This window comes from Paroedura picta, chromosome 15, assembly GCF_049243985.1.
Source record: "Paroedura picta isolate Pp20150507F chromosome 15, Ppicta_v3.0, whole genome shotgun sequence".
Taxonomy (NCBI): domain Eukaryota; kingdom Metazoa; phylum Chordata; class Lepidosauria; order Squamata; family Gekkonidae; genus Paroedura; species Paroedura picta.
This window is the reverse complement of record NC_135383.1, coordinates 8,866,414-8,888,129: the sequence shown is the minus strand read 5'-3', so window position 1 is coordinate 8,888,129 and position 21,716 is coordinate 8,866,414. Positions and strand designations below refer to the sequence as shown.

The following is a 21,716-nucleotide window of genomic DNA, read 5'->3' as shown; positions in this document are numbered from 1 at the left end:
AGCAAACAAACTATCCACTGCGTAAGAGCAACCAACCCATCTGTTTCCACGTCTTTCATCTGACAAACCCTCCACCCAGTTCCTGTATGACTCAGCGTGAAGATAAAGGGGAGATTTTTGATCAAGCTTAGAGGATGAATGGGTGGGGGACCCACTGGGAATAAATGGCTGCGAAAGGAAGACTTTGGTGTGTCTATGTGGTGGTGGTGGTAGCGGGGAGCAACATTTCAGTTTTGGGAAAGGGGGATACACCATCCCAAGCCGTCCCTGCCTCTCCCATCCAGAGACTCCCTTTTGGATTCCACACCTGCATTCGGGGCAGCTTCAGGGCCCATTCTGCACTTGTTGGATAATGCGCTTTCAATGCACTTTAGAATTAAATTATCCTGTTCTGCACGGGAAAATCCAGCTGCAAAAGCACTTTGAAAATGCATTATCTAATGTGTGCAGAATGGGCCCAGGAGACTGTTATGCTAGCAAAACCCAAGAGATGTCAATCTGTCTTCAGCGACTCTCCTCCTGTGTACCTTTGGTCCGCTCCCCCAGTTTGCATGTAGTGCACAAGCTCGTGGAGGTACAATTTTTAAAAATAAAATAAAAAATAAAAAATAGGATGCTGTATGTTGATTGCCTTGCATAAGACCTTGATAGTTTTTCTCGCAGTTTGTACAAAGCCAGAAAAAGACAGGCTGCTTTACCAAATGGTGTCGACAGAAGACAGGTCAGTGATAACCCTATCAAGATGCAGCAGACCCGGAACGACCCCCCCCCCTGGAGTTTTCAAGGTGAGTGACCAACGGAGGGGGTGGGCCGTTGCCTGCCTCTGCACCATTGGAGGCCTCCCCTCTGAGCACTGGCCAAGGTCAACCTTGCTTAGCTCTCCAGGTGTGCTGGAATGGGGCTACCCTGGGCCATCCAGGTCAGGGTAGGGACAACCCAGCTCCCTCTTTCGTGCGTCACGTGCCCATGGCTTGGATACAGGCCTTGACGTGTCCTTCATCGTGAGCCTGGAGAGAAGATGACTAAGAGGTGATCTAATAACCATCTTCAAATACTTGAAGGACTGTCATAAAGAAGACAGATCAGAGTTGTTTTCTGTTGCCCCAGAGGGCCGGACCAGAAGCAAGGGGTTGAAATTAATTCAAAAGAATGTTCAGTTAAACATCCGGAAGGAGTTTCTGACAGTTAGAGCAGTTCCTCAGTAGAACAGGCTTTCTCGGTGGATTCTTTGGATCCTTCTTTGGAAGTTTTTAAGCAGAGGCTAGATAGTTATCTGATAGAAATGCTGATTTTATGAATTTAGGCAGATGGTGAGCGGGGGAGGGGCAGGTACTTGTGAGTTCCCGCATGGTGCAGGGGGTTGGACTAGATGACCATGGAGGCCCCTTCCAACTCTATGATTCTAAGACATTCAAGCACCCAAAGTTTCAACCGGAAAGGCAAGAGACAATCCAGAATCTGGGCCAGGCTCGGAGGGTCTCGCCCACACCTGTCGAGAGAGAATTCAAAGCACTTGGGGGCCTCTCTTGACATGCTGCAAAGGAGTTATGGCCGGGCTGACGCAATCCCCGGGGCCAGAGTACTACATAATTCCCCGCAAGGCCTGGACACACCACCGTGGTGTCCTCAGCTGACCCACCTCCTTGTCAAAGGCAGTGTGGGTGGGTGGGAGGGCCGGCCAATCGCCCAGCAAACCTGCCAGGGCAAGAAGCTTAGGCTGAAATGTAGAGTGAACACGAGGTCATGAGAGCTCAGCTCTCATTGAGTCCCGGGCTTTGCATTCCTCAAGGGCATTAGCCCTGAGAGGATAATGCCAGGAAGAATCAGCAGCCTTGGGGGGCTGCAAGGTGACTCAGCGGCAGGTCAGGATTGCCAAGGGGTGCTTCAGGTCAGGATTGCTTTGGGATATGGTCAGCCCGTAGTGAAGTCTGACTTAACCAAGAGCAGTTTCCTCACCTGTTGAGTGTTAGCAGGATAAGTAAGTCAATAGATATGCACATGCTGTATTTTAGGATTAGGAGAAAAAAGGATTTTATTAAGGAACGACCATACTGGATAGTGCAGAGAGAAAGAGAGCCTGTCTACATAGCTGGCTTGCAGAGAGAGAGACAGGCTGGCTCTATCTCTCCTCTGCACTATCCTAAAATGCAGCATGTGCATATCTATGACTTACTCACCCTGCTAACAAAAGGGTTATGGGCCCAGCATTGAGTACAGGACACCAGCAAGGACCGGTTCCTTGACTGTATGGGTTTTGACACCTGGTAAAAGCACACCTATTCCCCAAGGCCCTTGAAGTCTAATATCCTTTGAGCGCTGCCCTGCCAGGGCGTGAAGGGATGGTGGGGGCTGTTTTAAATTCTTTTAAACGTATTTTAGATAATTTTATTCTGTATTGTTATGAGCCGTCCTGGGTCCTTTGGATGAAGGGGCAAGGTATAAACTCCTACATAAATACTGATGAACTCAAACTTCTCTCCTGTTAGAAATAAAGATGGCCAATTCCCTCCATGCATCACACACCTTTATTTTACCATGGAAACAAGAGCCTCATACAGACACGCCCGCCCAGATCCCCCCTACACCCCACCTCTGCTTGAACAATTACTTTTTCCAGATTTCGGTGGCTCCAGTTAATGAACGCAAAGAAGAGGACTTAAAATGTGCAGGGAAGAAATAAACCACGTCACAAAACAGACCGGCTCAAACAGGATCCCTCTGGCCACCCACCCGACTGGAAAGAGAATCTGCTGAATAGACTGTCCAGATCTTCTTCACGGGTCCTTTGGGCATTTATAAAGCATTCCGAGACAACAGACTGCAGCCTGAAGATTTCATCCTGGAGGAACAGCGTGCAATGCCACAAGTTACAGATGTGCTGCTCAGGTGGAGGGTGCCTGCTGTGCCTCTCTTGATTCACCGTCCAGGCCTCACCTCCTTCCAATCGACACCCACTGGGAGGTAGTAAAGTCTGCCTCTTCTCTTCATCTGGCAGGATTCAATCAGTCATGTTCAAAGCAGAGCTACCTCCCTAAGCCTCCCCGTTGCATCTCTGAACGAGTCAATTATAGGGCACACCCAACAACACACAGGAGGGTGGGTTAATCTTATGTAAGAGAGAAGTATGTGTCCGTTTTAATTCAGAAAAAGTGTGCCTTAGCGGATAAATGCTTGAAAGACGTGGATGTTTACGCATAGCAGACACAAACCAAAACGGTATGCTACACAGAAGGCAGAATAACTCGTTCAAGGCCGCCCCCAGGAACCACATGAACCAAGTTTGGTTTCATTTAAATTTAGGCTACTTGGGGAGCTGGCAAAACAGTACATTGGCTGCCTTTTCTCTTTCCTGCCCCCAAATACATCTTTGGGCCCATCTACACTCAAGGAATGTTCTCCATGCTGACCTGTTTGCTGAAGAACCTCTTGGACTGTAGCAGGCGGGTTGGTTTGCAGCCCATGTAGGGACCAGGCCAAAACGTTGGCCAACGTGAACCAAGATGGCATCGCCTAGGACAGGAGTGGCCAAACTGTGGCTCTCCAGATGCCCATGGACTACAATTCCCACAAACCCCTGCCAGTGCCGTGCTGGGCAGAGGCTCATGGGAATTGTGGTCCATGGACATCTGGAAAGCACTTTCCTACCAGAGCTTGGCCGCAGCTCACGCAAAAACGCGTCCACAATCCAAGGACTCAAGCAAAAGCCCTTGCGGAGGCTTGTCGTGACCTCCAGCCCACCAGCTCTGATGAAGTCGCTTCGCTGTCTTGGAGCAACCACGAACGCCTTCTGGCATGGTGGGTGGGGTTGGGACTGTCCAACCCCAAGTCGGGAGGCTGAAACGGGGCCTGAGCTCAGCACGTGGGAAAGACAGCCACCCTCTCCGCCCATCCCTCAGATGTCAAACATTTCTGCCTCTTTCTCCTTCCAGAAGGAGAAGCTACGGTCTATGTAACGGCAAATGTCTTCGTTGCTGAATTCGCCAGCCTCCGAAACCAGCTGGACAGAGTTCTTCCTACTTTTAGGGGCCGGGGTTGGGGCCAGTTCATCCGCAGCTGAGCTGGGGGGTTCTTGGATGCTGCTGATCAAGGTCTGAGACGATTCCTGGTGGCAGAGGACAGGAGGGTGGCACACCTTGGCCAGCACCTCCGCTTCCGCCCCAGCCACGCCGCCGGGCTGCAGGTTGTCCCCGAAGAACTCCTGCTTGAGGTCCTCGAAGCCGTCCAGCCAGTCCCTCCGGCCGGCCTCGATCTCCTCCATCACCACCTTGTGGAACTGGCGGATGAGCTCCCAGCAGTGGCTACCCAGCCGGTCAAACATCTCGTAGCAGAGGAGGTGACGGAACTTGCGCTCCTCCCGGGTCATGTTCATTTCCAGCAGCTGGAAGTAGCCCAGCATGAAGAGGTCGAGGGAGAGGCTGTCGTACTCCACCGGCACGCCGCTGACATGGGGCAGGAAATGCTCGGGCCAGTAGAGCATGTTGGTGCGGCTCAGGCGTCGGATCTGCCTGGTGGGCACCTGGCTGATGATGGTTCTCCAGTGCACTATCAGCTTCCCCACCACTTGCCGCTGCTTCATGAAGTACAAGAGCCGGTCGTCTTCGCTGGCCTCGGGCGACAGGGGGTCGTCCGCGCCGCTGTACGTTTTGTGGTCTTCGGCCGAGTCGACGCTCAGCGTCGGGGCCGCCTTCCTCTTGGGGGCCGTTTGCCGATCTGATTCGGTGAAGGTCCACTTCTTCCAGTGCTCCAGGAAGAGGTAAACAATCCTTTCCTTCCGCATGTCGATGTAGTCCTGGACGCAGCTCAGCTCTGTCTGCACGGGGAGGCTCCTGGTCATGTGGTCCGGACTGAACAACGCTTCCCCAAAGGGATCTCCCCCGACGCACTGAGCATTCCCCGATGCAGGGAAGAGAGGCCCCACTTCCCCGTAGAGCAGAGGGGCATGGGAGAGCTGAACGGGCGGCTCCATGCCAAGGACAGAGATGCCCTCACCCAGTGCGCCGTACCCCTCGATGCCACTAATGTAGTCTTCTTCCAAGATGGGTTCTCGGCTGTACGCAAACGGCGCGGTCCCCACGGGGAGGGACCGCTTCCGCTTGTACACTCGGCTAGACGCGGTGATGGGCAGCTGGGACTGGATGTGCAGCTCGTAGTTGGCCTTGAGGTTCTTCACGGACACTCCCCACTGCAGGATCTCCTTCTCCACTTCCTCGCGGGTGCAGCTAAAGGACTGCGAGCGGGCGATGTTGGCCGGGCCATCTTTCAGAGGAGGCGAGGCTCGACGGGAAGCCTCGGCGGTGGCGTCCGCCTGCTCCAGCGCTTCAGGCGTCACCATGTCGGCCAGGCTGGTGGCCTTGCCCCCCAGCGTGGCCAGGAGGACGGCCATGCTCTTCAGGAGGGTGGAGATCTTGCTGCACCAGGCCGGGAGGTCGTCGGCTCGGCCCTGCATGCGCCTGGGGTTGACGGTGAAGTGCTCGTTGGCCAGGGCGGCCGAGACGGGCAGGAGTTGCTGCAGCTCCGTCTCCAGGTGCTCCAGCTCGGTCTCCACTCGGTGGACCTTGTGCATCACCTGCAGGTTCTCGATCTGCTTCTCGATGCGCAGGATGTCCTCCTCGGTCATGAGCTCCCCAAAGGGGCCGAGGATGGCATTGTGGGCATGGGAGTAGCGCCAGCCTTCCTGAGGGTAGTAGCTACCGGCGTGAAGCTAAGGCGGGGCGAAAAAAAGAACAGAGGGCAGAGCCTCCCTCAGGAGCGGCCTCGATACGGTCCTTGGTTTTGCACACTCTCGGCCTTACATGTCCCCTCAGGGTGTAATGGTGACGGTCCAGGCTGGTCGAGGGCCTTCAGCTTAGGGGGGGCAATGCAGGCTGCAGTGGAGGGACAGGGTCGGGGAGGCATGGTGGGAGAGACAGACACTTACGGTTTTCCAGCTCATGTGTTGGGCATGTGAGAGAACCGCATGAGGCACAGAACGGTGTTACTGATTCAATGGCGGACCCCGCCGGGAGGTGTTCACACATTACACCGCTGAGTGACTATGTAAGGCATTTATCCCTGCAGTATCATGTTCAGGGGGGAAATGGATGGTTTTGTTTTTTTTGCGGGGAGAATTTCTTGCTAGCCAAACGGACCCAATTAAAAAGCAGCAGGGAAGCTCAGAAGTTGGAAAGCCAAGTCAACGTCGCAGTGACTCTGCCCCTGAAAAGTTGGCCCCGGGCGCATACTGCAGGTTAAACGCATTTTAGAGACAGGCACACCAAGGCACAGAGCTCAAAACCATGCGGAGGTCATAGGAGATGCATGCCGTTTCTCCTCTGCCTCCCCCAACCCAAAACTCGCAAGGGGAAAAAAAAAAATCAAACGAGCTGGGAGAGAAAGAATGAGATCGGAAGGCCACTGAAAGCCATTTGCAGAATTCTCTCTATTGAGTGAGCTCCTGGGATGACACACGGAATGTTTGTGAGTGTTCTGAGATAGTGAAAGGGCAGCCGTTGGAAGGACAGCGGAAAGGACTTGTAGGGAACTGACATTTAATTTGGCTGTCAGAGATACTGGTCTTTGAGTGTGCTGACGGGAGATGAAGCAGAAGCTCAGAACAGGATGTTTTATTCGAGGAGAGGGGTGGTGTGAGAGAACAACTGGTCCAAGATCATCCATCCGACCTGACAAAGAGTTCTGGTGAACTTCAAAGTTTGCACACTGTTTTGTGCCATGTTGGTTGGTGCTAATAAAAGGAATTGTGCTGTTTTGGAGTTCGGATCGGCACAGCTGCACACACAACGTACATCTACCAAGATCATGGCAGTGGAAGGATGCCTCCCCATGGAGAATTTGCACACTAGAGTAAAGGGTTTCAAAGGCTCTAACTCGTACGCCAGGATATTACAAGGAAAGGGATTGCACAGTAATCAGAAGGCAAGCCAGAAAAGGAGCCCGGAGGGGTAAACTGTGCCGCTGCCAGGAGGCAATACATAACGAACATAAATTAAATTAAAAATAATAATCCAAGAAAATGTATAGTGTGTTTCTGTACGCTTATTTATTCTATTAATTTTTTTGCAAAAAAAAATCTCCTTGGTGTTGAATCATAAATCGTCAGACATAATATTAACAAAAGCACTCTGGTAAGAATTATCTACTGGAGTGCCTGTGTTAAAATTACGTCGGATGATTTAGGATTCAATTCCAAGGAGATTTTAGAATTTATTTTCATTACACTTTGCCTCTTGGCAGGAGCAGTGTTTACCCTTTGGGGCTCTTTTTTGGCTCGCTAACGAATGCGCCAGCCTGGCTTCTAACCATGAGCCACAGGATAGATTGTCCTGCTGTTCTTCTTTGAGAACAGAGATAAAAAAGCCTTTCGCGGTGCGTATCCGAGGAACCCCGGTCGGCCTTTTCAGGAATACCTGGACGAAAAGGTAAGTAAAGGTGAACAAGCCTCTCCTCGTGGCCTGGTCTGCCATTCCTGAGGAGGACAAAGGCAACTTGGGAGGGGCTGGCTGTAGCTCAGTGAAAGAGCTTCTGCTTGGGAAACAAATGTCCTGGGTTCGATTCCTGCCACCTCCTGTTAAAAAGAATCCAGTGACAGACGATGGGTTAGAGCTTGGAGGGCCACTGTCAGTCTGAGCAGGCAAGACAGACCCTGGTAGCCAATGGTCTGGTTTTGAATACAGAGGATCCAGGTCTGTTTTTGAATACGGAGGATCCAGGTCTGTGTTCAGTGGGTTGCAGGTTGGCTGGGCCCTGCATGCAGACCGTGTTCGTGTAAAGACCTCGGCCGATGAGTGAAGTATGCAAAACAGCCTTTCTCAACTTTTTTTACTCTTGAGAAACCCCTGAAACCTCCTTCAGGCTTTGAGAAACCCCAGAAGTGTCACAATAGTGCAGAATATGGCTGGGAAGCAGAGCTGTGGACACGCCCACCCAGGGCCCCTCCCCTTCCCACCCCCTCCAGGCCCATGATTGGCCATTATGGGAGGAGAGGGTGGGTCAACATGACCACATAGGGTCATATCACCCGATAAATGTCTCACAAATCTCAAAGTACAACTTAAAAGATATCCGAGGGCGTTGCTAGAAATTGTCCAGTCCCAGCAGCTGCACAAGGCTTTGCATAAACTTGGCTTTTGCATTATTATTTTTTCTGGGTACTGTTCTGAAAGGAAGAATGCCACGTCTCCTAAAGTTAACGTCCTGTCCCTTATAAAAACTATTTGTTTGAAAAATGCAATTAAAGCTTCTCAGCCTTTCCTCACGTGCACGCTCTAAATCAAATTGACCTGGTTTTGTGGGGAGGAGAGGAAATACGGGGCGGGGTGGGGGAGGGAGAGGAATCTGAAGCGACACATTCCTTTATTAAAGTTGACCTGGTTTTGTGAAGAGGAAAGAGAGAAAGGAACGAGTCCTCCAGGCAACTGAGCAGGAACGAAATAAGAATTCACCCCTTCCCTTGACAGCAGGAGAGTCCCTATCTGGAGACTTTGTCAAAACCAAAGAGCAGGGCTCATTCCGCACACATAGGATAATGCACTTTCAATGGGCTTTGACAGCTGAGTTTTCCTGTGCGGAACAGGAAAATCTGCTTTGGAAGTGCATTATCCAGCACGTGCAGAATTGGCCAAGGCTGGCCTCTCCAGACCCCTCTGGATCACCAGGAGAAGATGCTACAGCAGCCAGTCGTCCCTGCCTGTTGGCAAGAGAGTCCGATTTCCACTGGGCCTGCAGGAAGCCATTTCTCCACAGCAAACTCACGGCAAACGCCCCGCCATGCCAGCTTCCTCCCGCTCTCCCAGCCGCTTTGTTGTACCTTGCGCCTTTGCTCTTCTTCTTCCTGGATCTTCATCTGCAGCTTGCGGACCATGACCTGGCGCTTCCACTCCGGAATGGGCCGCCCCTGCTCGTCGTGGGTGGGGATCAGGGCCTCGACGTCCACCTGGCTGGCCGGGGCCGAGGAGGCCAGCAGCGGTGAGGAGCCATTGACCACCGGCTCGGGCGAAGTGGCCGAGGTCCCATCAGGAGTGGACGGGGGAGTCGGTGTCCTGGTGGGAGACGGGGAGGAGTTGGGAATCTCAACCTGGATCGGAGGAAGAAAGAGGATGTGAGAACTGGGAAGAAAGTGTCTCTCGGACGCCTGCCTGAAAACAGCTGGGCTCTTTTTTGAGTCTCTTTCTTGCTACAGAAATGATCTGTAAGGGGATTTCCCTGCTCGGGCAACCAAATCCAGCTGCAAAGGATCGCAATGCTGGACAGACAGCGCAACATCCAACAATTGGCGGCTGCAATTTCCCTGCTCTGAAGCTGATTCTTACTACATTTAAACGCTTGCTACTTCGCATTTAGACGGGCCTGCCAATAGGATTGGGAATGAAATTCTAACCCCAAACCGGATTTTGTGGTCAAGATCATCTCTTGCCACATGGGGCCATCCATTCACAGCACAAAAAGGACACCTTTGGACCACACTGCTGCGCATGGCACATTTATTATGCCACTACATTCATTTGTAACTTGGGCCGCTTCCGCATTGGGAACTTTGCAGTCGAGGGGGCACAGGTTCTATCCTTGGCGTTCTATCCTTGGCACCCTCTCCTCTTAAAAGGATCCAGAAGTTATCTGTAAGACCTGAGACCCTGAGTGCTGTCACTGGTCAGACTACACAGCGCTGACCTGACCAGGCCAAGAGCCCACCGGTTCATAAGCGTTCTCATTCAGTGATGCTTTGTACATCCAGCTCTCCCTTGCAGCCCAAAGCAACCCTCTGGCAGCCCACACTGTTCACCCTGCTGCCGTGTTGCTGCTTCCCTCCCCTTGGACATTCAGGCTGAAAAGGTTAGCTAGGCGGCCAGCCCGACCGGTCACCTACGTTGGCTCCCGCCTGGCCGCAGCCCGAGAAGACCGTGGTGAAGCCCTTGCTCTGGGGCGTCGGCTTGAGGCTCTTCCCAGCCTTGATTTCGGCCAGCAATTCGGCGTTGTCACCGGTCGGGGACATCATGTTGAATGACTTGGTGCCTGCAAGAGAAAAGGGGGTCAGGGAAAGAGGGGGAAAGCCGATAAATTCTCCCGCCTGTCCTTCAGAACCCTTGATCTGTGGAAGCTGCAAGGCTCTCAGAGAGCTGATCAAGACTGGGGCACATTCTACACATGTAGGATAACGTACTTTCAGAGTCTTTTTGCAGCTGGATTTTCCTATGCAAACAGGGCCCATTCTGCACATGATGGATAATCCACTTCCAATGTGCTTTAGAAGCATATTATCCTGTTCCACATGGGAAAATCCAGCTGCAAAAACACATTGAAAGTTCATTATCCAGTAGGTGCAGAAATTGCACCTTTTAAATTGCATTGTAAGTGCATTAACCAACCTGTGCGGAATGGGCTCCTGTTAGCCGGGGGGGGGGGGCAGGCCGCTCTACCTCCCCCTTTGTTCCAATCCCTTAAATCCTAGTTGCTGGTCTCCAGTTGAATTTTTTGGTGTGTTTGCTCTTAAATTCTGCATCGAGTCCTTGATGAAAGTCTTTTAACAGTGGCTATATATATTAGAACAAGTTTTATTATTCACTCTCAGTAAAATAGGTGGATTGGATTAGTCATGGTCTGGCAGCAGCAAACCGAACCACCTGCGGACACATGGTGCAGGATGCTCGTCAGGTACGTAGGAAGCAACAGGTGCACCCCCAAACAACCTGAGCGTGTACCAGGAAGTTCAAAATGTGTCAGAGGGCAGTGGAACATCAGCCAAATGGAAGGGAGGGTGACAGGGGGCAGGGGTGGAATTTGTGGAACACAAACGCTTATACCTTGAATTAAAACCTGTTGGTCTTAAAGGTGCTACTGGACTCAAACTTCGTTCCAAGGGAACAGCAATTCACACAGAGGCACACCAGCAACCTCCACTAAATAGGAAATTGATCTGGGCTCAGAGAACCTTTTTAGTTGTTTGGTTGACTTCTTGCAGTGCACTAATGACCTAAGCACATCATGGGGAAGGGGGGTTATGACTGTTGCAGGTGATGAGCCAATGGGAGGGAGGGAACATCTGGAGTACCGCCTCCTGAGCCCACAACGCACTGAGCACATCACTGCAAAGAGCAACAAGTCTCCCTTGAACCTGGCAATTGTCTGTTTCCCCTCCCAATGGCTTTGCACAAATCTCCTTCTTTGAGACATGCGCAACTGAACATCTTTGCAGTGATGGGTCACCCTCCATAAATCTCACTAGACCTCACAGACAAAACAGTCATCAATAAAATGAGTTAAGGTGCCACGGAACTCTTGATCTTCACTGCTGCTCGTCTGGAAAAAGGCAAAGAGCTAATCCGCACGATAGAAGAATGACAAGGAACAGCCCTCCCGGAACGGTGCCGTTTTCGAAAGGAAGTGGGGGGGAAATACATGTTTGAATAAAGATGTTTCAGTGCAAGCAGAAAGCTAGGACGTCAGGGAGTTCGAAAGCCTAGCTTTAGTTCCTGGCCTCCTAGCTTTCTACGAGGGGAGAGTTCTTTTTCGATATGAGGAAACATTCGAGCATGTGATTCCCCCCACCTTCAGTCCGAAGTGGTTCAGACCAGCAAGAGCAGCACCACATAATTCTCCTGATCACATGATTCTCTCGATCACGTATCTCAGCTCTATGTCTCTGGCCCTTCCGACCAGGCATAACGGTGGGTTCGTTTGCTTTCTTTAAAAGACACAAAACAAAAAGGTCATTGGTATGTATTCATCCAGAATCTCTCTCTCTCTCTCTGTTTTTTTTCCTGCATTTGTTTCTAGGTTTTTAAATGTATCACCACCAGGAATTTCGGAGGAGGCTGTATCTTTCAACTTTCATCAAGCCTCATTTTTAACCTGAAATTAAAGGTCAAAGCAAAGGTCATGGGCAAACTGCCCTCTCTCAGCAGCACCCTCCCGTTCCCAAAATCTGCGCTGCAGAGATAATTGTACTAGAGGAGTTTTCAGAGAAGTGGTCAGGATTCTACGTTCCAAGAGAGATTCACGACAATACCTCCTGATGTTTTCACTTGAGGCAGCACGGTATAATGGTTAGAGCGTTGGACTAGGATCCAGCAGACCTGGGTTCAAATCTGCCCTCAACCGTGAAGCTCACTGGGAGATGCCGGGCCAATCACTATCCCTAAAATACCCCGCTGGAGTGTTGTGAGGACACAGTGTCGATGGGTGGGTGGGGAGAGAACCATTCCTGAAACCCGGAGCTCTTTGGAAGAGGGGCAAGTATAAAAATTGAGAAAGAAATAGAAAGACTGGGATATTAGTCCCCAAAGGGAGGCAATAATATGGGCATTTATTAGGATCCCTACCAGAGTTAGCAGCACGGGGCGGGGGGTGGGTGTCTCTAAATGGCATCAAGAAAAGGGTCTGCCTACAGCACTGACTGGGGAAGGCACTGGAAAGTCCACCCTATATTGAGTCTGCCTTTACCTTTACCTTTTACAGCATTGAAGTGCTGATCTGAGCTCTCTTACCCTCCCCAGTTTCCAATGTTAAAAACAGCCTAGAGACCCGATCCTGGCTCTCCCACGTAACACAAGCCACCTGGCCCTTTGCTAATGCACAGGCCAAATCTCAAAACGCTCCAAAGGGTCCGGATCAGCACTCGCTAATGACAATAACTGTGCTTCAAGACTTGCGATTTCCTCTGCCGGAACTCCCGTCTCTTCTCTCTTTCCGGGCAGAGAAGGGGAGTTCCTCGGAGCTCTTATGCAGCCCAATTGACCTCTCCCCTTCGGCACCTTTACGGCACCCTATTGGGCGATTCAGACAAGACCCCCGAATTCATCTAGAGACTGAAGCGCAGGGGGAGAGGCTGCTCAAGAGAGCGACAGCCACAAGGGTCAGAGATCAGATCTCTTAAGAGGCCTGCCAATTGAGAGTCAACACCAGTTTTTTTTAGTTCTTGGGGTTGCCCCTGACCTACCCCACAGCAAGCGACAGCACACCCCACAACCCCCAGCAACGGTGCCAAAGAATCTAGGATTTCTTAGTTTATAAATACGGCTGATTTGTGCCAGTTGTACTTCCCCTTCTGCCCCCGATCCCCCTCCCCTTTGGTCATGGAAAAAAGCATGTCTAGGCTGAATTGTCCTAAGGACCCCACAACGCCAGAGCTGGTTCTCAAGGGAATCCAACAGCCTCCCGGGCAACAAACGCCAAGAAACTACCCTGCAGATGGAAAAAGAGAATGCAAAGTGGAGGGAGCCCCGTCCTTAAGTGTCTTACCACCCCACAGGTAATCCCATTTTGGAAGGAGCCCGAGACCGTTCAACCCCAATGGCAACTTAATCAGCGCAGCAAGAATTCAGCAAGGAGGACGGCATTCCTATGTCTGAATTCTTGGTTCTGAAGTCTTAGGACGGATCCAAAACCCGCCAGGTGCAGTCATCCAAAGGTGCGAAAAGAAAAGCAATCCGACTCACATGGACAGAGAAGGACGGAAAAAGTCAGGGCTCAAAAGAGGCTCAGAGCGTTCCAGGCGCAGAATTAAACCGAGGCTTCTTGGTGGGTTTTTTTGGAGCTCTGCCACCCCCGTCCCAAGCTCTATCCCATGGTGGTGCCCGCCGCCTTGCTCTCCCCTTTTCTGACACCACAGGGTGTTGGGCACGCAGGTGTCAGCCAGGTAAGAGGTTAAGAAGGGATGAAGCAGGCGAGGGGAGGTCAGGGATGGGTTAGCCAGGTGCTTGGCCCTCCCTCCGCCCTTCCAGGGAGACTCAGAAGAGCGCTGATCCATGATAATAAAATCCTACTTCAGGGAGACTCTCGGTCTGGTCCGAAAGGCCGGAGTTCTCCCTTCCTTCTCACCTGCCCCACAGCACAATTGCAAGGAAGAGGAAGAAGAGGAAGAAAAGGAGGAGCAGAAGAAGCAGAAGCAGAAGCAGAAGTTGGTTCTTATATACCACTTTTCTCTACCCAAAGGAGTCTCAAAGCTGGTTATAGTTGCCTTCCTTTTCCACTCCCCACAACAGACACCCTGTGAGGGAGGTGAGGCTGAGAGAGCCTTGATATTACTGAAGAAGAAGAGTTGGTTCTTATATGCCACATTTCTCTCCTCAAAGGAGTCTCAAAGCAGCTTCCAATCGCCTTCCCTTTCCTCTCCCCACAACAGACACCCTGTGAGGTGGGTGAGGCTGGGAGAGCCCTGATATCAGTATCAGCACTGTGGCGAGCCCAAGGTCACCCACCTGGCCGCATGTGGGGGAGAGGAAGAGGGAGGAAAGGGAGACTCCCTTGCCAGCTACTTCCAGCCTCCTAGTCGAAGGAACCTCCTGAGTCCAAGCCCCCCAGGAAGCAGGACCCTGACCGATGAGCGGTGCATCGAACCTGGCTGCCCTACTTGGAGGGAGGGGGATACTTGCCCTGTCTGGCCTCTTGCAGTGTCGTGCGGAGGGCGCGATCCCAGTGTTCCCAAGCGGTGGGGCAGCAGCTGGCCTCTTCCCGAAAGCATCCGTCCTGAGACATGCAGGTCGGGTCAGGGCGGCCCGTTCCCTAGGGAGCCATGGTGTCGCCAGGGGGTGGGGAGCTTTGCCGTGCCGCCTGCCTCTCCCTGCCAGGGCGGGGGAAGCCGCTGGGTCTTGGAGAGCCCTTTCCCTGGGGGGTGGGGTGGGCCAGGACAAAGGGCTGTTGGCACAGAGGCCCCGCTTTGGGGGAAGGACATGCCATTAAGCGCCGGCTCGAGATCCCCAAATCCGCCAGGATTCGGGGCTAATAGGCGGGATGCATTGAACGCCTGCCAAATTGGATACGCTAATAAGCTACCAGGGAACTGGGGCCCGGTGGACGTTCACGCGTCCGGCTAATGCGGAGCATATGAGTTCAGACAAAAGGGATATTGTGTCGAGTGGGGGAGAGGCGTGGATCGGGGGGGGGGCAGGTGGACGTGGTGGTGAGAATCGTCCTGGTTCGCGGGGAAGGAGGCCCCGATCCAGAGCGAGCTCCGGTTAAGTTCCCCGATGGAAGGGAAGACGGAGGCAGGCTCAGCGGGCAGGCTTGATTCGCCACACCGTGTGTGTGTGTGTGTGTGTGTGTATCTTTGCAACGCCATGTTGTTTTGGTTTTTTAAAAGCCGTCCGGAATGCGTAAAAGTCTTCCTACAGACACCGTGAGATCAAGAAATGAATGAAAGCCGGATTTCCAGCCGATGTTGGAAAAGAGAAAGGGAGAGTCGTCTCAGGTGGGAGCAAGAGGGGCAGGGGTTTTGCGGAAGCATGAAAAAAGCACAGCCTTCTGCCTTATTTTTGCTTTACATCTACCCGTCCCAAAAGGAACTGAAGGTTTCGCGGCCAAGGATTCCGCACTGTGAGACAGGGCCAGTTCCAGAGATTGGAGGCCCGTGGGCTGGGAGTCCCCACCTGCCCCCATCTGCCCCTGCTTCTTCCTGCTGCGTGTCCCCTCCTCGGCAGGGCTGGCTAGCATCTGAGGCTCAGAGAGATGGGGTGTCCCCTGAGCAGGGGGTTGGACTAGATGGCCTGCATGGCTCCTTCCAGCTCTGTGATTCTATGAGTCCTCCCCGTTACTGCACACCACCAACACCCCTGTGCTTCATGCGGAGAGGGAATGACCGAACAAATGAGAAAGATCTTGGTCGATTTAAGAGCAGAGTTCCTGGTTTGGAAGAAACGGTTTCCTGTCACTGCTGACAGCTACCTTTTGGACCCCTTGATCAGAAAAGAAAGAGAAAGAAGAGAAGAAAGTCGACACACACAAACTCACAAGCACACGAACACACAAACACACGTTCTGCCTGGGCTGGGCACAGTTAACTGGAAGTCCCGTGGCAAACGTGTAAGTGGGTGGACCTTCCCCTATTCTCCTGCTCCACAGAGCAAAGTTTGATGCTTCCCTCCCACCTGGGCTGGTCAAAGTGTGGCTTTCCAGATGTCCATGGACTACCATTCCTTGCCCTGCCACAGTCTGGCCACCATGAGCCCCTGCCAGAGTCTGGCCACCCCTGCAGCCTAAGGAGGCTTCCATCCACGGAGGAGGTGTTTCCTCCAAGGGGGAGAGCCACTAAAGTTGGAGGACAGCTATTGAGGCTGGAGGATGGCAACCCGGAAGAAACTTGGATCCTCCCCAGGGTATTCCTGGCCTCTGGTTTTTGCACCAAGGAGGACAATTCGGAAACGCTTCAGCATTAGCAACAGTGCAACAGTGGAGCAAATTGCAGGCTGCCACTCAACCAGTGTCACAATTTGACGCCCACCCCTGGAGAAGGGAGGTCTACGCGTATAGAGGCGTATTCTGTTACCAACAGAGAAAACCAACAAACAAAAACAAACCACTGAGAATGCAAGTCATATATACAGATAATAAAACCAAATCAGCTTTTAGTCATTCTCTTCTCTCCCAAACCCTTGGAATTGTAGATCTGAGTTTTTCTAACCAAATTATTGCTGCACCTAACAAATGACAGCCTCCTAGGGTGCTTTAGAAGGAGCCGTTCAAATTTCAAAACTGACTCTTAACGCACAGGGTAGAATCTTTCAGATTGCTGGCATGGACGCCCCAGCATGCGAGTTTGCAGTCTGCTTGCCAACTCTGGGTTAGAAAATTGCAGGAGACTTCAGGGTAGAGCTTGGGGAAGACAGGGTTTGGGGAAGGAACTCAGTGGGATACAGTGCCCTGAGCCATCCCCCCCAGGAACTGATCTTTGTAGCGTTGAGATCTGTTATAATTCCAGAAGCTCTCCAGGTCTCTCCTGGAGATTGGCATCCCAGGTTTGTAGGTGGAATCTGAGCCTGACAGCAGAAGCTCCAGTACTGCTTAGAGGAGACACAAGAGGCTCTGTTGCTGCTCTCCCAAGCCCCACCTCACCCTCTTCTCCAGCAGAAATCAGCTGCAATTATGTGCAACTGAATCTGCCAGGCTGCCTTCCTCTCTCCCTGCCCGTAGACTGCAAACTCCGCAGAGGAGGGCTCCCATCTTTGGCCTCTCTTGCTCCGAAAAGCAGATGCCGGACCAAACAGATCCAGCCTGTCCGGATCTCGGAGGGCATTTTTTGTCCCCGCACGGCTTCCCCGCTTGGGACATACAGATCTGAAGCCAAGCCGAGCCCCCCCTGCGACAGACGGGGTGTGTGAAAATGGAGTCTTTCTCTCCCTTCCCGCAAACCCCGTCAGCAGCCTTTCCCGAGAGGCCGTTCCTCGCCCCGCGCTAAATAATGCAGACTTTGCACAGGGCGTGGTGAAAGACAGCCACAAAAGGTGGTGTATTAAACCACCATCAATATTTAAGGAGCTGGAGTGTTTGGTAAAAGAGGGAGCTGCCAACGTATTCGAGAGCCCCAGGGGATGGGTGGGTGCCGTGGCCACCTGTGAAATGCAATCGCTGAGACCACAAAATGGCCGCACCAGCTTCCCTTCGCCCACACGCCAGAGATCCTCGTGGTGTGGTGGCGGTAGCTGCCGAAACAAGATTTTAAAAAAATCGCACTGCCAATCAAATCTCCAAAGGCCAATCGAAAGCCCTGCTGGGTGCGAACCCCACCTGGTCCTGCCCACTTTCTAATAAAGACTTGGCGGGCGCCAGGGAAAGTGATGGGGGCCACCACTTTATGTATTCCTGCCCTGAAGGATCCAGGAAAATGCCATTCGATAGGGATGCTACAGTGCCCAGAGCTCTCTAGGAAGAGGAAAACCAACAACGAAACCAGTATAAACACCTTCACACATGCAAAACAGCAACACCCACTTGCGATTGATCGCTAAAGTGCATTTCAAGTGGGCCGAAAGTGGATTATTCGGCTTGTGTAAAAGTGCCTTTCGGCCTGCGGCGTGGAACTGCTAAATTGCTGCATGCTCCGACTCACTTCCGGTGGAGGAGGACGACCGTCGCTGGCTGGTCGAGGGTGGCTGGCTCTCCATTGGCAGCGGAGGGGGTGGCGGTGGGGAGCAGACACTCTCGGGGAGCGGTGGGGGCGGCGGCGGCGGAGGGACCTCTCCCGAAGGCTTGTTCTCAGCCGTGCCTCCGTTCTGCACGCTCTCGCTGGACAGAAGGGAAGCCTAGGGAGAGAGGAAGGCAGAGAAGGAAGTCGAGAGACAGGACAATCACAAAATTTCTTTGCTGCAGTTCAACCCTGGAGGGAGAAGCCTCGGAACCTGGATTGCCACTCTCCCTAATGTGTGTCGATCATTCTAGCGAAGAGAAGGAGCAGTCCCTAGCTTAGCTCAAAACTTTACCTCTTGCAATGCACAAAAGAAGAATGGAGGAGTGTTCTTGGCCCTCCGGGACTGGGGTGTTGAGGGGCAGAGGTTCTGCCCTGGAGCAGGAAAAGCAAGCCCGCCTTCATCCCCAGGCCCACTGCTCTCTCAAGGCTCAAACCTTTAAGATCACGCCCCTTTAAGATTAAGACCACGCCCCTTCTTCCTGCGGCCTCAATTTGCCTAGGGGCTGTGCAGGGAAAGTAGGTGGGTTTTAACGTCCGCTCCGTTCTGCCCTTTTCTTGCTTTTTGCAATTAGCGTTTTCAAGGAAGGATACGACCGGTTTATTTCGCGTGGCGGGCTGCATGTGGAATGAGGTCTGCAAACAGGTGGCCACACCACCCCTCTGCTTACCAGGTGGCCCCAAAGGATGATCCCAAGGGCAAGAGAGGAACGGCCACTGGCCAGCACCAGGGACTCACCTCCTCACTGTGCGCCATCCTGCGGTTATTGCCCGTTTGCTCTCCGCAGTTACTGTTGCCCAGGTGCTTATAATAGTCCCCCGTGCTGGGCTGCTTGTTGAAGTTCCTGGATTTCCGGCTGGAGTCGACCCGCCGCAGTTCTGGGCTGCTCTCGAGCGAGGTCAGCTGCAAAAGCAAGCATTGTTTGGTCACCATAACGCCAAGAGACCAGAGTCGCATACAGCATCGCCAAGAGAGGCCCACACCCCAGACCTCGGAGTCTCACTAGGCCAAGGACGTCTAGATGTAGAACTGCTGAGCCTACGTGACTGACAAGCAGGGTGGCCAGCTCTGGGTTGGGAAATATCTGGAGACTTTGGGGGTGGAGCTGGGAGTAGATGACATTTAGGGCAGGGAAGGACCTCGGTGGAGGAAAATGGTATGGGGTCCACCCTCCAAAGCAGCCATTTTCTCCAGGGGAACTGATCTCTGTTGCCTGGAGACAAGCTATGATTCCAAGGGTTCCCCAGGTCCCACCTGGAGGCTGGCATCCCTACTGACAAGCCAGTTCCCAAATTTCTAGGAGGGAAGCAATGATTCTTGAACAGCTTCAAACCTGGTTTAAACTGCTGCTGCAGATGTGACTCTAATCTGTGGGCAACTTTTCCCCAGCCTGGTTTGTCCTCCTCCTCCTCCTCCTCCCTCCCTAACTAGACTCTTACCCTTTCCCCTCAAACGTGTCCCTGCCGATTAAATGTTTTATTGTCTATCATTTTATGGCACTGCTTTAGGTCCATTTTAACCGGTGGTGCTCCGCCCCCAACCTCACAGGGAGGGGCAGTTAATAAATCTCTAATTATAACAAGGTGGGCCCCCACGTTGCTTCCTCTTTAATCAATTAACCTGCCCATTTACAAGGCTTGGCCCTGCAGCTTTCCCTGTCCGACAGATCAGTTGGAAGGGAAATTAATCCTGCCTACCCCCTTGGGGGGGAGAAAGCAGATAGGCAATCAGCAGGGAGGCAAATCCTGCCTCCTCCCACGTTTCGGGTGACACAAAGCGATCCTGCATGAGCACGTCGCGTCCATCGGCTTCTCCCGCATCGACTCCATTTTATTCCCGCCCCAAACTGCGGCGTGTGCTTCCCTGTTCTTTCTTTTCCACGGCGGAGGCCGCGCAGCCCTTTCGGGTGTGAAATGAAGATGTCAGAGCCAGCTCACGGCCTCTGGAGGAAAAGAGGTTGGCAGAGCTGTCCGCACTGTCTGCCATTCCACCTCTCCAGCTGCCAGCTTTGCCCTACGGCGGGTTGCCGCTGCTGCCCAGAGGTGCTGTGAAACCAACACGCATTTCTCCTTTCATCCAACAGCCCGTCCCCAGGTGTTGGGCCAAACTGGCACTTTCATGGCATTTCATAGTTGACTTTGCAGAGCAATGGAAGCTGGTTTCTTAACTTGTGGCTGAGTCCATTGAGGCAGGAGGGGACGTGCTGCAGACCCCCTCTGCAGCACCCACCGACTTCCTCCAGAGCTCCTGAGGACCCCTGGGGGGGGGTCCTCAGATTCCAGTTTGGGAATCCCTGCATCAAGGGTCTGATGTTCAGACAACGACTTTCTGTTCCTATCACGATGGACCTTTATGGCCCTCTGGACAGAATTGTTAGACATTTGCTAGCTGATGTAATAACGGGACTGGTGGCCAAATTCTTGGCCACCGTGATACAAAGGGACAATCGGCGAGGCAAGAAACAGTTCTAGACCAGGGGCATCTAGTCAGTGGAAACTGCCAATTGCTGGGCATTCTGGAGGAAAGTATTCTTGGTTGCTGCTTGTTTGATTTCCTCTATTTTATTTTAGACTATGTCATCACTATCAATTAATTGCGAATTATCCCTATTTTGACAATGTTTTGATATGCCGTTAAAGGTTTTTTTTTTTAATTTAAAGGGTCTGAAAGGCAGAGTGGAAGCTGCCAGTGTTGCAGGGGATGTCCAGGGCAAAGTTGGTTCCCAATTCCTCATTTGCACTTCCTCGTTCCTTACTCGCTAATCCAGGGGTAGTCAAACTGCGGCCCTCCAGATGTCCATGGACTACAATTCCCAGGAGCCCCTGCCAGCTTTTGCTGGCAGGGGCTCCTGGGAATTGTAGTCCATGGACATCTGGAGGGCCGCAGTTTGACTACCCCTGCGCCAATCCAACCACCAGTACTAACACCCCTGGGAATAAACCTTGGACCACAAACATACGGGGTCTCTGCCCAGCAGGGGGGCAGACGCTGTGGTCTGTTCCGCAGCCGGGCTTTCATGCTAAGCGCTCCAAAACAGGGAACCCCCAAGAGAACTGAGGAACTACGGGCAGAGCTCGGCACCATATGATTCAGGGCGGTCCAAACATAGCCTAGGGTTGAATCAGGGAAGGAGGAACTAGGAATGGCAAATAAAGACCTGGCTTCAGCCAGGGGGGGTTCCTTTCCAGTTGCACACGAGTGTCAAGTGTCGTAACTTCGCAATTCGGGTTGCAGCAACTCCAACAAGGGCCTTTTGGGGCAAGTAAGAAGCCGAGGCGGCCTTCCTCTGCAGAGTCTTCCTTGGTGGTCTCCCTTCTGAGGACGGATCCTGCTTAGCTCACACCATGCTGTGTTCTCAGTTATAAGAGGGGGGAAGTGCAATTTGGAATGAACTTATGATGGTGGCGGGAGGGAAATTGCGTTCCTCATGCAAAGGGATGATGAGCCCACGAACGGGGACTTCTCCCCCTGCCGCCAACCGCTCTACGGAAAGGGCAGTGCTCTCCTGAGTCCTGCTTGCACCCTGATGAAACCCAGGACGGCTGGTGAGCAACAAGGACCCAGAGGAAGAGCAGTAGCTGCTTCAGAGGGGAAACCAACCAGCTTTCCTTTCGGAAAGTCAGAATGACCCTCGTGCTTTCTCTCCTTCCCTCCCTCTCGAGATTTAGGTTTGGAAGCAGAGGAAAGGATCCAAGCTCCCGAGGATTAGCGGGGCGGCTTATCCCTTTGTCAAAACCAACGTCCTCTCTCCCTTTCTCTCGCTCCCTAACAAAGGTTCCTTTGGTGGGGGTGGCAGAATTGCCCGCGTTACTGTGCCAGATGCCTCCC

General features: G+C 52.6%; 2 protein-coding genes across 2 annotated transcripts in view; both read right to left on the bottom strand.

The window, feature by feature from the left end:
• ESPN (espin) overlaps window positions 1-21,716 on the bottom strand; it is a 71,846-nt gene that overhangs the window by 5,623 nt on the left and 44,507 nt on the right. The window contains exons 8-11 of the mRNA XM_077311886.1: window positions 18,627-18,791; window positions 17,813-18,005; window positions 9,860-10,005; window positions 8,804-9,070 (exon numbers count right to left, since the gene is read on the bottom strand). Of these exons, the coding sequence (XP_077168001.1) occupies window positions 8,804-9,070; window positions 9,860-10,005; window positions 17,813-18,005; window positions 18,627-18,791 (771 nt within the window). The remainder of the gene's footprint in view (window positions 1-8,803; window positions 9,071-9,859; window positions 10,006-17,812; window positions 18,006-18,626; window positions 18,792-21,716) is intronic.
• LOC143824511 (espin-like protein) lies at window positions 1,732-7,821 on the bottom strand. The gene has a single exon (XM_077311885.1). It carries the CDS (start codon window positions 5,615-5,617, stop codon window positions 3,893-3,895), a length of 1,725 nt encoding a protein of 574 aa, XP_077168000.1. The 5' UTR covers window positions 5,618-7,821; the 3' UTR covers window positions 1,732-3,892.

Excerpts from the sequence above, each read along its gene's own strand:
- LOC143824511 (XM_077311885.1), bottom strand. The coding sequence starts at position 5,617 with ATGACCGAGGAGGACATCCTGCGCATCGAGAAGCAGATCGAGAACCTG.